The sequence below is a fragment of the Microplitis mediator genome, chromosome 7 (assembly GCF_029852145.1).
Source record: "Microplitis mediator isolate UGA2020A chromosome 7, iyMicMedi2.1, whole genome shotgun sequence".
NCBI lineage: Eukaryota > Metazoa > Arthropoda > Insecta > Hymenoptera > Braconidae > Microplitis > Microplitis mediator.
In genome coordinates this window covers 18,921,106-18,937,283 of record NC_079975.1, presented here as the reverse complement: position 1 = coordinate 18,937,283, position 16,178 = coordinate 18,921,106, and the positions used below count along the sequence as shown (strand labels likewise).

The window sequence follows — 16,178 nt, the reverse complement described above, 5'->3', positions numbered from 1 at the left end:
GAAGATCAAGAGAGCAGAGCCATTTTATTAGCAGCATTAAAAAATATATAAAAAAAATGACAAAATATAAAAATGAATTTTTTTAACTTCCCGCTAAGAAAATGTTAGTAAATGTGAGACCACTCAGAATATCCACTTCCCAAGCTCTTTGAATTTCAATTCAAAGAGTGAACGGTCATCGATGGCTGAGTTCTCGACGAAAGTTAAGACCTCAGCCTTCCTCACGCTCAGGGGATTACTCCTCGTCATCGTGGCTGTATCGACTCAACTATAGAGTAGAGAGGATGTGAAGATATACTACAGAAATGATCCTGTGAAGTATGATCTTAATTGTTCTGTGCATTTGAATCCCTTATAAAAACTCTATGACAAGTTACTGAAGCGAAACAAAAAAAAAAAAATTGGAAAATCCAAAAGTGCACTGTTAGAAGTATTTATTTGAGCCAAATAAGATTTATTAATAGTTAATAAATGATTTATTAAATGAGATTTATTTGAGCCAAATAAGCCATTTCTTAATAGTTAATAAATGGCTTATTTGAATAGAAAGAAATGACACATGAAGTTCAGGTTATAACTTTGAATGGAATGAGTGTGATTGTTAGTAAAAATTTATTATAATATTTCATTTTTTTTATATCTTTTGTATAATAATTTTTATCTTCAATTAACATTAATTGTTTGCATTATTTTCTTTAAAAAAATAAAATTAAACAGTCCTATAAATTATTTGTCATAACCTTACTTAATTAACATCACGTGTCATTTCTTTCTATTCAAATAAGCCATTTATTAACTATTAAGAAATGGCTTATTTGGCCCAAATAAATCTCATTTAATAAATCATTTATTAACTATTAACAAATATTTATTTGGCTCAAATAAATACTTCTAACAGTGTGCACGCCTCGAACGCTCATGTTATGTTTTTTTTTAAAAGTTAAATTTCGAATAAAATTGAATATCCCGCTCTTTTCCCATAGAAATTTCCATGGTAAATATACGGTAATAAAAGTAAAAAAAAAATAAATAAGGAAAACATTCCTAATGAAAAATGGCGGCAGTGTGTGTTTGTTTACATGTAAGATTGCCGGTTTTAACCGTAATGATTTATTTTAAAAAAAAACGAGAACGCCTACAGTAGTGATTTTCGAAAGGAACCTTCTTTGCTTATTTCTGAAAATTTTGAAAGAAAAATTAAGTAGTTTCGTCAAGTCGTTCTCGAGATATCCGTACCACGCCGTTTTTTTGAACCACAGACTAATGGACGTCCACGATAAATTTTTTTTAATGAACTTTTTTTTATATTAATACATATTAGACAAATTAAAAAAAGTATCAGGATTATTTATTAGTGTTTCAGCTTTATATTGATGTGTTTTTCATAATGTGTAAGAGTAATAGAAAAAAAATATATGCACTTTAATGAGTGGAATTCGTGTGACCTTGACAGGTCGATTATAAAGCACAACCTCTCCGCTTCGCTTCCGAGGCGTGCAAAAAATTATTTGGCCACCTAGCGACTGACACTGAACTACAATAATTTTAGGCTGGAACTTAGATTTAAATCTAACATTATGCTATGCTATACGTATACAGATAAAGCAAGTTGTATGAATACATAAATTATTGTCAACAACTACTTACTCCCTTATGGCCGTATTTCATAAGAATCCAATTACAGTCGAGTTGTTGGTCAGCTTGAAGGTGATACCTTCCATCGGTCCATAATACTGCTTTATTTGAAGTAATTAAAGCTTCTCCAGCGCTTCCGTAAAATCCAGTTAAAAATTCTCGTCTCATATCGTGTGGTGAAACACTTTCACTCTGAGAAATACAACACAATTAAAACTTTTTTAATGAACAAAAAAAAAGAAGGAGAAATTTTTGTTTCTAACAATTGTAATTATACACGGAGAAAAATGCGAATCAAAATTAAACAACAATAACAATCACAATGAAAAATTTGCTATCTCAAATAAAAAATTATAATAAAAAAAAAAATTACGATGATTAAGCATGATCATGCCTGAATATTTGCCAGCCATGAGCATGCGTGATCATGCATGAGAGAGCATAATCATGCCCGACCGAGCATAATCACGCATGCTCATGGCTGGCAAATATTCAGGCATGATCATGCATGATCAGGTCTGATGATTTTTTCCCGGGTATATATAATTATATATGATCTCATATATAATCATATATAGTCATTTATAATCAGATAAAATCATTTTTATCGGAAAATGATTTTAATTTTTTCATTTATTGTCTTATAGCATGACTATTTATTTATACTTTAAATATTTAAAAAAACTATGTATTTGTTATAAAAAATTCTTTTCCAGTCACACTTAAAAAATTATGATAATGAAGTTAGCCGACGTCCAATAATTTTTGGATTTTTTTTTAAACAATAAATTATTAAAAATAAAATATTTGAAAAAATTGCACCTACAGTTTATTAAATTTTCTACATGCGCATATTTTTATTTTAATTTTTTTTTTAAATTAAGTCGTTGAAACAAAAATCCGAAAATTTTTAACTGTCTGCTAACGTTAGGATCACAAAAAAAATTTTGTCTTTGCTTACAGCACTTAGAAATTTTTATGAAAATGGGACTTGAATGCTGTCTGGGTACTCAAAATTTTCAAGAAAAAAAATGATTTAGAAAAAATTCAGCCACTAGAGAGCAGTAGAGATAGCACAAAATTCTATAGCCAAGCACGTGCTATTTAAATCCATTGATTGACTTAACCTTTAAAAATAATTTTCATAACAACAATTACTTAACCTCATAAATAAATTTTTTTGTATGTTATCTAAAATACTTTTAAATTATTCAAAATACATTAAATTATCAAAAATGAGTATTTTTACCCAAAATTATGATCCCATTACTGGATGTTCTGTTTGGGAGGAAAAAAATCCTGATTATGATTATCATCAAGAAGTTGCACGTTCAGCTTTTGCTGATATGCTACACGATCATGAAAGGGTATATTTTTCATAATGATTATAAACTAATAACCTGTATATTCATTTATTTATAACATAAATTATTTTATTTATATTATTTCAGAATGAAAAATATTATCTTGCTTTGCAAAAAGCAATCGCCAAAAAACATAAGCAAGGTTTAAAAGCCAACGTTCTAGATATTGGTACCGGGACAGGTTTGTTATCAATGATGGCAGCTAGATGTGGTGCTGATACAATTGTTGCATGTGAGGTAATTGTGATAATTTATAAATAAAAGTAAAAAAAAAAAAATTAGTGTTATCAATAAATACAAAATATATATTTTTATTTTATTCAAAGGCTTTTAGACCAATGGCTGAATGTGCTGAAAAAATAATAAAAAACAACGGATTTGAGTCGCGAATAAAATTAATTAAAAAAAAATCAACTGAAATAATTGTCGGCGAAACAGGAGATATGAAACAACGAGCAAATATTCTAGTTACTGAAGTATTTGATACCGAGTTAATTGGTGAAGGTGCACTGCCAACATTTAAACACGCCCATGAACATCTTCTAGAGGTAAAAATTCATCATTTTAAATAGCTAATAATATTTATTAATTGATTTGATGTTACGAATAAGGTAAAGGGCCCAGTTACTGACACTTTAAGAGGGGAAAGGGGTCTGAGATGAAAAAAAAGAGCATATTTATTTCAGAGTACCTTCTTTATCAAAATATGTGACATTATTAAGCATCATTCCAAGAATATTCTGCTAAATTTTCATAAAAAAATATTAAAAAATAAGCTGGTAGTAGTGGGGAGAACCGAATCACCTCAAAAAAAAAGTCTCCATGCCATAGGCAGTATAATTCATCACTACTTCATCTGAAATCAAAAAACCAAAAAGATTTCTTTAGCACATAATAAGTTTATCTTGGATTTGAATCAAAGAATATACAAAATATTCATTTTTGAATTTTTGGTAAAGATGCAATCAAAAAACTCTGATTTTTGCCAAAAATTGTTCCTTGGGTTTAATTAAAAAATAAGTAGTTACTCGTTGAAAAAAAAAATCCTCCGTTCAAATCCAAGATAAACTTATGTACTAAAGAAATCTTTTCGGTTTTTTAATTACAGATGAGGCAGTTATGAATTATCCTGCCTAGGGCATGGAGTCTTTTTTTTTTTTAGGTGACTCGGTTCTCCCCACTACCACTGGCTTATTTTCCAATATTTTTTTATGAAAATTTAGCAGAATATTCTTGGAATGATGCTTAATAATGTCTCAAATTTTAAGAAGTTATTAAACGAAGGTACTCTGAAAAAAAAATTACAAAAATATCCTCTTTTTTTTGTATCTCAGACCCTTTTCCCCCTTAATATGATACATTAATATTTTAATAAACTAAATTACAGTTAATTATTAACCCACTCATGTATTTTTTATTATATTTTCATAGTTATATGGTGATAAGATAACATATTACATTCTGAAACCGTTTTCCGTAAACTGCTTACACTATAACTAAAGAAAGGCTTCCTTGATTACTACCCGCTTAAAAAAATTTTTTTATCAAGATATTTAATTTTTAATTTTTGCTATTGCTGTTAATTAAGTACAGAATGATTTTTTTAAAATTAAAAACAAATTTATTTATCTATCTAATTCAATTTTTTTTTAAATTTAAAATAAAGTTGAAAATGTCAAAAACTGGGCCTTTGACCTTAAAATTGTTATATTTTTTTTTTAGAAAGATTGCATTGTAGTGCCCGACAGTGGGACCGTTTGGGTTCAAGTAATCGACAGTTTAACGGTTCGTAAATGGAATCGCGTGAATGAAATAAAAGATCCAAAGACTGGAAAGTTATTAATGAAACCTCCTAAATCAGTAAATGAATGTGCTGGTTCTTCAGCAGTGCATGATATTCAGCTGAGTCAATTACCAAGAGAATCTTTCGTACCATTATTAGCACCTCAGCCAATTTTTAAATTTGATTGGTCAGGAAAAGTTCCTTTGATATTCAATGAAATAAATACTTTGCAATGTAATGCTATTGCATGCGGTACTGCACATGCTGTATTTATGTGGTGGGATTTAAATATGGACGAAGATAAAGAAATTTTATTGAGTTGTGCTCCAGTATGGGAACATCCAGACACTAAATTAGATATTAATAAAGGATTATCTCTAGAGGAAATGACTGATAAACTTCCATGGCGGGATCACTGGATGCAAGCTATTTATTATCTTCCAGAAGAAATTTCAATAAAAGTAAACGAACAAATAACTCTCGTTGGTTATCATGATGGATATTCATTTTGGTTTAATTTACCTAAATCAAATTATTCTAAATTAAAATTTACTAAAAGTCCTGTGTGTGATTGTTCACTACATATCGCTTACTCTCGAACTCGACTAGGACAATTAAATGACAGCGAAAGAAATAACAAGTATATAAATGCGTTGAAAAAACACATTACTTCGGAAACTACGTGTCTTTGTATTTCAGATGGTTCATTAATTGGAATCGCTGCTGCTAATCTTGGTGTTAAAAAAGTTATTTTATTTGAACCAAATTATTTATCACGGAGATCTATTGAATGCTTTATAGAAGCTAATGATTTAAATAATAAAATTGAAATAATTGACTCAATCGAACAATTTACTTGTAATGATGACGATGATAAATCGAATTATTTAATTATCGGCGAACCTTATTATGCTAATTCTATTTTCCCATGGGATAATTTAAGATTTTGGTATTTAGCGTCAACTTACGGTAATGGAATTAAGTCCGTACCCATATCAGCGTCTATTCGTGGAGTTATTGTACAATTTAAAGATCTACATCACATTCGTGCTCCACTAGGACTTTGTGAAGGATTTGATATGACAACATTTGATAAGCTGATAGTAGTAAGTGATTATCTTATTTTTTTTTTTTTTTTTCAGTCTTTTTTTGTTAAATTTGTAATTATTATATTTTTATTACAGTCATCTAGTGAAATAAGTGATCATCCAGTTGAGGTTCATCCACTATGGGAATATACTGGACGTGCACTATCAGCACCGTTTGATGTTGCATCTTTTAGCTTTGACCAAAACTTTGATAGTGAAAGTAGAAAAGAATTCTCTGGACAAGTGCCTATACTTAAGTAAGTAGATTAGGGTGGCCGTTAAAAATTTTTTCAGACGCCCCATAAAAAGCTTTTTTTTAGTGAAAAAATCCGCGGGGAATTAGATTTTTTCTTTTTAAATGAAAAGAACACGTGCCTCAAGACGATTAAAGTTCATTTTCGATACAATCGCGTCTTTTTTTTAAATCTTACAAAATATGCAGATTAAAAGAAAAAATCATAGGACCAATTTTGTAGGAAATTAAATTCTTGGCAAAAAAAATGTCATATTCATTTTTTTTTATAAAATGTGTATTTATGAAGATATTTTTAAAAAAACTTTTTTTAGATCTTATGAATTGATCGTTTTAAGAAATACAAATGTTGAAAATAACATTTTTCTAGGTATATAGAAACTATGACAAGCATTAATGATTGATATGTTACGAGTTACGAAGTTGTCTATATTTAAAAAAAAAAACATTATTTTGAACATTCGTAATCCTTTAAATGCTCAATTGATAAGAACTAAAAAAAGTTTTTTTAAAATATCTTCATAAATACACATTTTATAAAAAAAATGAATGTGATCTTTTTTGTCAAGAATTTAATGTCTTACAAAATTATTCCTATACTTTTTTCCTTTAATCTTCATGAGATATAAAAAAAAACCGCGATTGTATCGAAAAATGAACTTTAATCGTTCTGAGGCACGTGCTTTTTTTACTTAAAAAGAAAAAACCAAATTCCTCACGTATTTTTTCACTAAAAAGAAGCTTTTTATGGGGCGTCTGAAAAATTTTAATTTTTAACGACCACCCTAAAGTATACAAATATATTAAAGCTATTTTTAGACGCTGTTTAACAAAATTTTTCCTGTTCAATGAAATTATGCTATTAAAGTTTCGACTATAAAATTATATATTTTTAATTATAATTCCAAAATTTTAATTTTATTGAAATTTATTGACTAAGTTCTAGATAATAATTGTGATTTTTTTTATTATCGATATTCTATCAATTTTAATTTTTTTGTCCTTTTTTAAACTAGTTCTTTAATTTTTTTTTTTTTTTTAACATTTTAATATTATAATTAAATTAGTGATGCGAAATGAAAAAATTGTCTTAAAATTGACCGTCAAAAAATTAATGACCGGTCATACATAAATTTCTTAAAATTCTTTGGTATAAAATCGATGAAAATTTTTTTTAACTTTAATTGACTTTAATGTATTTTTCAAAATTTGACTTGAAAAAATAAAATCGGGATCATTTAGCATCATAAGTTAAAAATATTTTAAAGTCAAGTTGTAAATTAATTATTTGTGGTATTCATATTTTTATTGTATACTTTTTTAGAGAAGGATCATGCAATGGAATAGCTTTGTGGGTAGATTGGTACCTAGATTCTGAACTGATGGTATCAACAGGACCATCAAAGCCAATAATTGCTGGAGAAAGAATAACCTGGGACATGAATAACCGGCAAGGTGTTCATCTCTTACGAAAAATCCAAAGTGTCACAAAACAACACTCAGTTACTTGGTTTTTCAAGTATCATAATCAAGATTACCAATACTTTGACTTTAAATCCTGCATTAAATTGCAATGACTGTTGAACATTGACTAATTAAATAAAAAAATTGTTTTATTATATACACATTATAATAAAATATATTATACATATTAATAAAATTTTATAAAAATTAAATTAATTACATACTTTTGTAATTATCAATTTATAAGTTTTATATTTTAATAAATTATCTAAGTATTTAATTATGCAATTCATTTGAATTTATTTTTAATTGTCTAGCTAGTCGTTTACCCACTAATTTAGGATACGTTTTTTGTTTGATTAAAAACTCTTTACTCTGATGCGTCACTGCTCCATTCTCCAACTGAAATCTTAAAAGAAAAAAAATTATTTTTGAAAAAATTTGAAATTCGTCCATAGAATCAATGAAGATACAATTAAATAAGATGATTTAAAAATTTATGCTCTATGGGATCAATTTAGATATTGAGTTGGATTGGAATACAAAGATTTTTTTTTAAAAACCTTAATTAGTTTTTGATAATTGAGAGTTTATTTGAACTTTGCTATGAACTTTTTCGTATTTAAAAACTAATTATACAAAAAAAAAAGAATTTTGTATAAAACTAATTGTTTTTAAAAAAACTATCAGCTTTAAAATTAATTTACTTATAGACAGTAAAATAAACGATTGTTTGGATGAAATAAAATAAAATCTATTATCACTTTAATTTTTATGACATTTATATTTTATATTTATGACTGGTTTGACAGATGAGAAAAATTATTGCCCTATACTGTTAACAGTTTTTTAGATTTTCAAGAATAATTGTCATGGAAATTTAACAAAATTTATTTCTTTTATATAAATATTTATTTTTTACGTAATTAAAAAAAATATAAATTATAATCTTTAGTGAAAACACAAGATGACGATTTAAAAATATATTTACTGTTTAATTAATCAAGATGTTGAGTTGGAATTAAATTCAAAGAATTTTAAAAATACAGTACTAGCTTTTTTTTAACTTAATTAGTTTATGATAATTGTGAGTTTATTCAAGTCTTGCTATGAACTTTTTCGTATTTGAAAATTAATTTGAAAATTGAAAATTAAACACGAAAAAAAAATTCAATTTCCAATTAAAATTATGGTTTTCCAAATAACTTTTAGCTTTAAAATAAATATTATTTCAAATGAATTAACTAATCGACTAATAAAATATCAACTGTGATTTTAATTTTGATAACATTTACAACTTGAAGATTAAAGTAATGTGATAATAAAGTATATAAATAAGCTAAATTATAATCATATTTAAATTTTAAATTTCTGATTGATTGGATATTTAATAACTGCAAATAATTTGCTTTAATTTTCAATTATGAATGTTATTGCCCTTGATAATTCTATGACAGGAATATTGGGTACTTGGACCAATAATAATCAGATATTAAACTTTAAATTTGAAAATTTAATATCTACTTAGCTTTGGTCTGAGTACTCAATATTCCTGCCATTCTTTTAATTTTAAAAGGGATCTGAACTTTTTTCCTATTACACTCGTCGACAAACGGTACTCCCCTTGTTGCAATTGCGTAAATGGAAACTTTTTCCACGTTTTTTTCTTAAACAAATTAACATTTTTTAAAAATGAAAACGTAGACTGCTAGATTATAGAGTAAAACATCGAGCCTCAGTCTCAATTTTGCATTTAGAGAATTTGTTTGAGAGAAAAGCTAGGACAAAAATTATTATAGACCCTTCTTTAAAGTGAAATATCTAACAGTGTAAGTAAATTAAACATACTTGCAAAGATAATGCAGTGGACCAAGCATTGCATCTTTGTACCACGGTTGGTTTTCTAGAATAGCCAGTGAAAATGCACCGCTTTCAAGTGTAGATAAACATCCTTCAGTTGGTTGTGTCCTTATAACATAACTACTTGCCATACTTTGTACCAATTTACAAGCTCTTAGTTGTGATAAATATGGAGTAGAATGATAAATAGCCTAAAATATATGAAACTTTTATATAAAGTAATTTTATTATAATAACTAGTGCTGATAAAATAAAAATACTTTAGCTTGAGGCCAAGTGCCATCCAGTAGAACAAGATTATAAGGTCTTTGTCCATTGACACCGACTTTAGGAAGCTCGTTTATGTCAACAGCATCAGCTGATGGATAAAGCAGTATTGTATCTTTGTCTTTTAAAATTTCCATAAGATCTTCATGTTTTGATGAAAATTTTTTACCACGAAATACAAGACATTTATTTTGCTCTAAAGACAATGAAAGCATTGGAGCAGTGCGAAGACACCGTTTAACCTCTGCAGGATGTTGGAGAATAATTAGTCGTGATTGAGGACACAAACGAGTTTTAGGTAATCCCGGACACCAACAAACAGTAATTGGTCTTCTGTAAATTAATATTATTTTTTAAACAAATTTATTTATTTTTAATTATAATTATTTATATATTACCTGCATTGTGAACATTGATCACGCATTTCAGGTGGATCTGCTGGTATTTCGGCTAATTCTTTCCAAATATCATCACTTTCTTCAGTCATTATGTTTTTAAATGAAATATTTGTAATAGCACGTGTCAATATTTATTTTATTGTGTTAATTATTTTAAATAATTTCAAATTTACTTAATTTGCTTGCGTCACACGTGTTCGCTGCAGTTCACTGATTTAAACGTCAGTGGTTCTCATTTTGTTTGCTCAATACCCAAACCCAAACTTAAAAATTTTTTAATTTTATTAGATGTAATTTGTTATAACTAATAGCTAAGTTTATCAATATTTTTATATTGAAAAACTCCTAAAATGAATAGTGGGAGTATAAGAAATACGTGCTAAGTAATGGTGGTGGGACGACTTTTTGGTTGGAAGTTGGAACAACTATATGGGTGAGCTTTACTGGCAAATAGACACTGTTTCGCAAAATGCTCGCATAAAATCATTTCAAAAACTCAAAGGATTAGTTGACTGCGTGCTTTTTAATGATTTTTGGAAACTTTAAAGTCTGATTAATGCAATGATCGATGTTTTTATTAAATATAATTGTCTATAATTAAGGAATAATTAAGTAAAAAAGTTTTCCTGATTAAGAAAAATGATTTGATCCATATATGCTAAGTGTATGTTTATGTACCCAATTCAAAATTTTTTAAATCATTTCAAATTGTTTTGAATCATTTCAAATCTTTTTTCTTAATCAGGGTTATTATAGTGACATCCTTTAGGATGTATGTCGATGAATCGCCTGGATTTAAGCCGTCACAAACAATGAATCAACCTAATTCTTGTTGTAGAAGTAAGCTTGGGATGAACCCTATTAAATATCAACAACCAACTCTTTCCTATTTAAAAAATATCAGTAATAATCGATAAATTTTCTGAGATTTTTTAAAATTTATCGTCCACATGCCTTTCTATCTTTTTTTTCTTCACATTTACATTGGTACCCACAGAGAATTTTTGAGCAAAAATTACCCATAAAGTTTGGTATTGTAAGGACATCTAGCTACCCGCGGGTACGAAAAAAGTATATATCCGTATATATCCGGGCAAATTTGAACATATGTCGCAAATAAAATTGTATATACCGGATATATAATTTTTTCGTACGGGCAGTAACTAAATTTTTTTACTATGTTGTTAGTAGAAATTGCACTTTATTCATAGTCGTCCCTACTAAAAAGTCGTCGCCCCATTACCATAACCTAGCATGTATTTCCTATACCCCCACTATCCATTTTAGGACGACGTTTTCGATGGGACTAATTTATTGTCAACCCAACAAGAGATTGGAATTCGGGTGTCGTCGTAGTGGGGACAATTTCCGAGGTCTATTCTTTTACTGGGACCACAATACATGCTATCGAGCACTATATTGTACAATGTGCATGGGAAAAATTTAGATATTTACCTCATGTTCTCACAGTATCATACTTTTTTGGTAATTTTTACTAAAAATTTTCCTTGTTACGAATTACGATCGAATCCTATTAGGAAATCGATTATTTTTTTAGGTCTATTAGATCTACACCTACACTATTCATTAAAAGCACACCTTTTACACACATATAGTTTGCCACTGACCCTTAAGCCAATGGCAGTTTTTAAAAAAATGTCGTTATCATTCTTTAAAAACTTCATTAATCTTTTGAGGGGCGCGGAAAGAGGGGGAAGGGACTATATAAGGCCACAGATAAGCCGATTTGGGTCTTTTTGTTCGTGACCTCTGTGCGGATAGAATCTCTCTAATCACGCGGTACCCGACCGAGCGTAAAAGATAACTTTGACACAGCGATATAAAATATTTCAGACCGTGGCATAAAATTTACAACCATAACCTCAATTAACCATTGTCGAATTAAATATTCGCCATACACGTTGACCAATTTTTGGAAACGGCTAATTATTATTTTATTTTTTCATTTTTTTTTTTTTTATAATTAATTATTAGTTTTGATCATGGATTCTGTTGACCCAGAAAAAATTGATAAATGCATGAACGATGCAATGCCTAGTATAATAAATATATTATGGAATACAATGTCGAAAAATAATATTTTAAACCAGGATGATGTTAATATACTGGCATCTCAGGTGAAATATTTCAAAAAATTAAAATTCACTTTTTTTTTTTTTTTTAAATAGTACACGTATTTAGTAACAATAATTTTTATTAGGACCAAGAGGAAAATTTAGAAAAAAAACGGCAAATAATTATGAAAATAGACCAAGTTGGGAAACATGTTAGCGAAAATTTTCGTGAACGTTTTTCGAACACTGACGATGATAAAATTTATCGAATGATAGAAAAAGCCCAACTGGTTTGTAGGACCGATAATTATAATGCGTAAGTCAAAAAAAAACATCTTATAAGTATGCAAACAATTACTAATTGATGCCCGACGGAAATAAGGAAACTTTTAATGGAAAAATGCGAAATTTGAAAAGATAATTCTCTGTAATGACACAAATTAAGATTTAAAAGACGAAGCATTTACATCAGTCATGAGTTAGACGACGTATATTGAGCGGAAACAATTTGAATTTATAAACGAAAATGAATATGAGAAGAGATCCAAGAAAATTATTTTTAAATAAATTGGATTAATTTGAATTTCATTAAAGTGCATTAAATAATTTATAAATTATTAGTAATGAGTAATAAGTTGAAACGGAACACCCGTAAAAAGTATATCAAGTAAATATTGCTGAGTAGGAATTGATATGAAAAATTTATGAAGATTCATAAAATATATATATAAATATTGACAATTAAAAGGCTGATAGCCAGAGACTACTCATTACTAAAACTATAAATATTTAAAAGGCAAAGAAATACTTGAAAATAAATTTTATGAATTATTTATAATAAATATAATTATATAATTGTGTCCTACTGAATAGTAAAGCGAATTGAAATCCGACGAATTAAACAATGAATTGATAATTTTTTTTTTAATATTATAAACCGTCAAAAGGCTAAGTATTTTTTTTCTTTTTTTTTTTTTACAATAATGATTTCATCTTATTGTTATTATTAATATATGGGTTAGTTGATTTACGTACATACTTTTTTTTTTCCACAGAAATGATGAGTTAGAAATTCGTCCATGGGATGCTCAAGAACTTTTGAATGTTAAAGTCAAAAAAATAGCGAAAGGAAACATTATTCCGAAGCATATACTCAGAAGCAATCCAAGAGGCATAGTATTGTTGATAACAATGATTGACTATAATGATCCAAAGCGCAATCGAAGATCTGCTAAATATGATGAAACAAATACATTTAAATTATTTCAACAACTTGGTTTTCGAGTTATTAGAAAAACTAATATCACTGTTAATGTAAGTAATATGTGTGTATAAATGGGTATGTGTGTAAGGGTATGTACCCTATTCAAAAATTCCCATAGAATCCACTCAACTGCAACAAAAACCGCATAGAATCCTATAGACCGTATTGGTTTCTATGCGGTTTTTGTCGCAGTTGAGTGGATTCTATGGGAATTTTTGGATAGGGTAGGTGTGTGCAAGGGTATGTATGAGTGTAAGCGTGTATTCTGGTTACCCTAGTAACACGGGTTTGAGCAAGATTCTAGAGTAAGTCTCTTGAGCAAGACCCCTAGCTGCTAGTGTCTTTTTCGATGTATGTGTCTTTCGCAAGATCGTTTATTAAGAAACCTATGTCAAGATTTGTGTATGTCTTCTTCATGGTATCGTACGCAAGAATATTAATAATAAAGATATCTTGAACACGTGCAATGATACAGTGTCTGACGCATTTCTTGCACCAGTAACTTACCGTAGGTACTTACGCATAATTGAGTTATAATCTGGCACAAATTTCTTGTGTAAGGTGTGCACTAGGCTTGCAATTTAAATCTGACCACAAGTATCTGCAGCAAGACACATACGTAGAAAAAGACACTAACACCTATCGATCTTGAGAGCAGACTATGGGTAGAGATTTCGATTGAGAGTAATAGAAACTTGATTATTTTCCGATTGAAAAGAATCAGATTCAATCAGAAAATAATCGAGTTTTTATAGTTCTCAATAAGATACAATCGAAATTTTTAACCAGGGAGGTATAACTGATTGTTTAATTAATAAATCAAATAAATTTATATTACAGGAGTTAAGAAAACTTTTAACAAAATATTCAAAACATTCATTACTTGATAAAGTAGATTCATTATTTGTCGTAATATCAGGACACGGTGGATCTAGTAATGATGAAAATAATAATAGTGTGATTGAGTTGGCCGATGATCAAGTAACATGCAGTGAAGTAATTAATTATTTTTCGGCTGAAAATTGTCCTAGTATGGCTGGGAAACCGAAGTTATTTATTTTTCAAGCATGCAGGTAAATAAATAAATTATTTATGTACTATCATTTTTTTGATTGTTTGTTAATTTGGCGTAATATTTTTCAGAGGCCTAATTAATCAAAGAGCTCGAGAACACAATCAAAATATTGATAATCCTTTAATGGATTTAGATATTGACAAACTAAATAATAAATATGCGAAAGTTAAAGACAAAGTAGTACGTAATTTTTCTGATATTTTTGTTGTGCACTCAACTTTGCCGAACCATCCGTCGTATCGTAATATAAAATATGGCTCCTACTTTATCCAAATACTCTGCGATGTTTTTCAAAATTATGCTTGCCGTTATTCAGTACAGGATTTACTGTTACTAGTAAGTTTTAACATTTTAATATTTTATATGTATATATATATATATATATATATATATATATATATGGGGCATTCCATGCCAAATCGGGCAGTTTGAAAAATTTTAACTTTTAATTTCCATCATTTTTCGATATTTTGTGGTACCCACCAAAAAACTCTTCCTGATAAATTTTAAGATTTTAGCGATGAACCGTTCGAAAATCGCTCTTTTTTTTGTTTTTTGATCATAGCTTCTTTGAAAATGGTCCAAATTGAAACTTTTTTTTTTCTTTAATTGTTATTTTTTCATATACTTTTTAGAAAAAAATACGATCAAGTTTTTCAAAATGTTTTTCTATGTGATTTTCAAGTCTTAAACTTATAATATTTTTTTTCAAAGTTCATGCATATTTTGATTTGTTTGAAAAATTTTTATAACAAACTATATCTATTTCACAACTTTTAAGCCCGTTCTGATCGTGGGACTTTAATGGCTATTATTTTTTTTTCGATTTTTGAAAGTTTTAAAAACTTTTTTTTCTCTATTAATCATTATAAATGCCAATTTTTGTCACTATTTATTATTTTTCTGATTATTTTAAGTAATTTTTTACAATTTTCTACTGTAAACAGGTTTAAAAAATTAACAATTAGCCGTTAATTCCTTTATTTTTTTTTACCATTGGTTATAAACAGACGAAGGAAATCAAAAGTTCAAATTTTTAAAACTGTCCGATTTGGCATGGAACGACCCATATATATTGGGTTACTAATTCCAAAAGGGCATATGATTTTTTTTTCATTGGCAATCGTTTGGTAGACTTATTTTAGTACTATAGATAAAAAAAAATTTTGAAAGCCTAAAGGGTGCATGATTTAAATTATATGCCCTTTCAGCTTGAGGGAACGTATAACAATAAGTTCTTTTGGAATTAGTAAGGCGACATAACATATTTATGAATTTAAAATGTTTCTTTTTAGATTGATGCTCGGATGGCAAAATTACGATTCGGTAACGATATTAATTGTCAGACGATTACTGTCAAGACTATGGGAGTAAATAAACAATTATATTTAAATCCTGTGGTTAATAATAAACCAGATTGGGCTTTAGAATGATGCAATAAAAATTCTGTAACAAATAATGTTGCATCTATAAAATTGACTGTAACCAATACCACGTTGACGTGGTGGCCATGGAATGGTGCCTTATTGAAAATAAGTCTGACGCGGGCTCCAATTTTCCTGCGTTGACTGACTATAAATTATATTTATTAAATATTGATAAATAAATTAAATAATTTATTGTAATTTTTTTTTGTACGTTTGTAAGAAAAA

The 16,178-nt window shown here is 28.2% G+C and overlaps 3 protein-coding genes, 1 long non-coding RNA gene and 1 other non-coding gene across 5 annotated transcripts in view; 2 read left to right on the top strand and 3 right to left on the bottom strand.

Moving 5' to 3' along the window:
* Nucleotides 1-2,735, bottom strand: part of LOC130672075 (uncharacterized) — a 16,341-nt gene extending 13,606 nt beyond the window's left edge. The window contains exons 1-2 of the long non-coding RNA XR_008990620.1: nt 2,597-2,735; nt 1,648-1,827 (exon numbers count right to left, since the gene is read on the bottom strand). This is a non-coding gene — a long non-coding RNA (uncharacterized LOC130672075). The remainder of the gene's footprint in view (nt 1-1,647; nt 1,828-2,596) is intronic.
* Nucleotides 119-328, bottom strand: LOC130672549 (small nucleolar RNA U3). The gene has a single exon (XR_008990730.1). It is a non-coding gene; the product is annotated as a small nucleolar RNA U3 (small nucleolar RNA).
* On the top strand, nt 2,679-7,867 carry LOC130672070 (protein arginine N-methyltransferase 7). The gene is made up of 6 exons (XM_057476324.1): nt 2,679-3,002; nt 3,087-3,236; nt 3,326-3,547; nt 4,722-5,888; nt 5,967-6,127; nt 7,448-7,867. Exons 1-6 carry the CDS (start codon nt 2,820-2,822, stop codon nt 7,698-7,700), a joined length of 2,136 nt encoding a protein of 711 aa, XP_057332307.1. The 5' UTR covers nt 2,679-2,819; the 3' UTR covers nt 7,701-7,867.
* Nucleotides 7,716-11,763, bottom strand: LOC130672072 (tRNA-uridine aminocarboxypropyltransferase 2). Its single transcript, XM_057476331.1, has 5 exons — nt 11,568-11,763; nt 10,113-10,375; nt 9,708-10,047; nt 9,436-9,638; nt 7,716-7,996 (listed from the first exon to the last, which is right to left on the bottom strand). The coding sequence occupies exons 2-5, from the start codon at nt 10,199-10,201 to the stop codon at nt 7,864-7,866; spliced, it is 765 nt and encodes a 254-aa protein (XP_057332314.1). The 5' UTR covers nt 10,202-10,375; nt 11,568-11,763; the 3' UTR covers nt 7,716-7,863.
* Nucleotides 10,358-16,178, top strand: LOC130672073 (caspase b-like). The gene is made up of 6 exons (XM_057476332.1): nt 10,358-10,545; nt 12,108-12,250; nt 12,334-13,501; nt 14,292-14,524; nt 14,595-14,862; nt 15,822-16,178. Exons 3-6 carry the CDS (start codon nt 13,379-13,381, stop codon nt 15,957-15,959), a joined length of 762 nt encoding a protein of 253 aa, XP_057332315.1. The 5' UTR covers nt 10,358-10,545; nt 12,108-12,250; nt 12,334-13,378; the 3' UTR covers nt 15,960-16,178.

Bases quoted from the DNA above. Each gene is read 5' to 3' on its own strand.
- LOC130672070 (XM_057476324.1), top strand. From the start codon at position 2,820: ATGTTATCTAAAATACTTTTAAATTATTCAAAATACATTAAATTATCA. The intron at 3,003-3,086 runs GTATATTTTTCA...ATATTATTTCAG, and splicing joins TGCTACACGATCATGAAAGG to AATGAAAAATATTATCTTGC. The intron at 6,128-7,447 runs GTAAGTAGATTA...ATACTTTTTTAG, and splicing joins GGACAAGTGCCTATACTTAA to AGAAGGATCATGCAATGGAA.
- LOC130672073 (XM_057476332.1), top strand. From the start codon at position 13,379: ATGATTGACTATAATGATCCAAAGCGCAATCGAAGATCTGCTAAATAT. The intron at 14,525-14,594 runs GTAAATAAATAA...AATATTTTTCAG, and splicing joins TTTATTTTTCAAGCATGCAG to AGGCCTAATTAATCAAAGAG. The intron at 14,863-15,821 runs GTAAGTTTTAAC...GTTTCTTTTTAG, and splicing joins TACAGGATTTACTGTTACTA to ATTGATGCTCGGATGGCAAA.
- LOC130672072 (XM_057476331.1), bottom strand. From the start codon at position 10,201: ATGACTGAAGAAAGTGATGATATTTGGAAAGAATTAGCCGAAATACCA. The intron at 10,048-10,112 runs GTAATATATAAA...ATTAATTTACAG, and splicing joins GATCAATGTTCACAATGCAG to AAGACCAATTACTGTTTGTT. The intron at 9,639-9,707 runs GTATTTTTATTT...CATATATTTTAG, and splicing joins GCACTTGGCCTCAAGCTAAA to GCTATTTATCATTCTACTCC.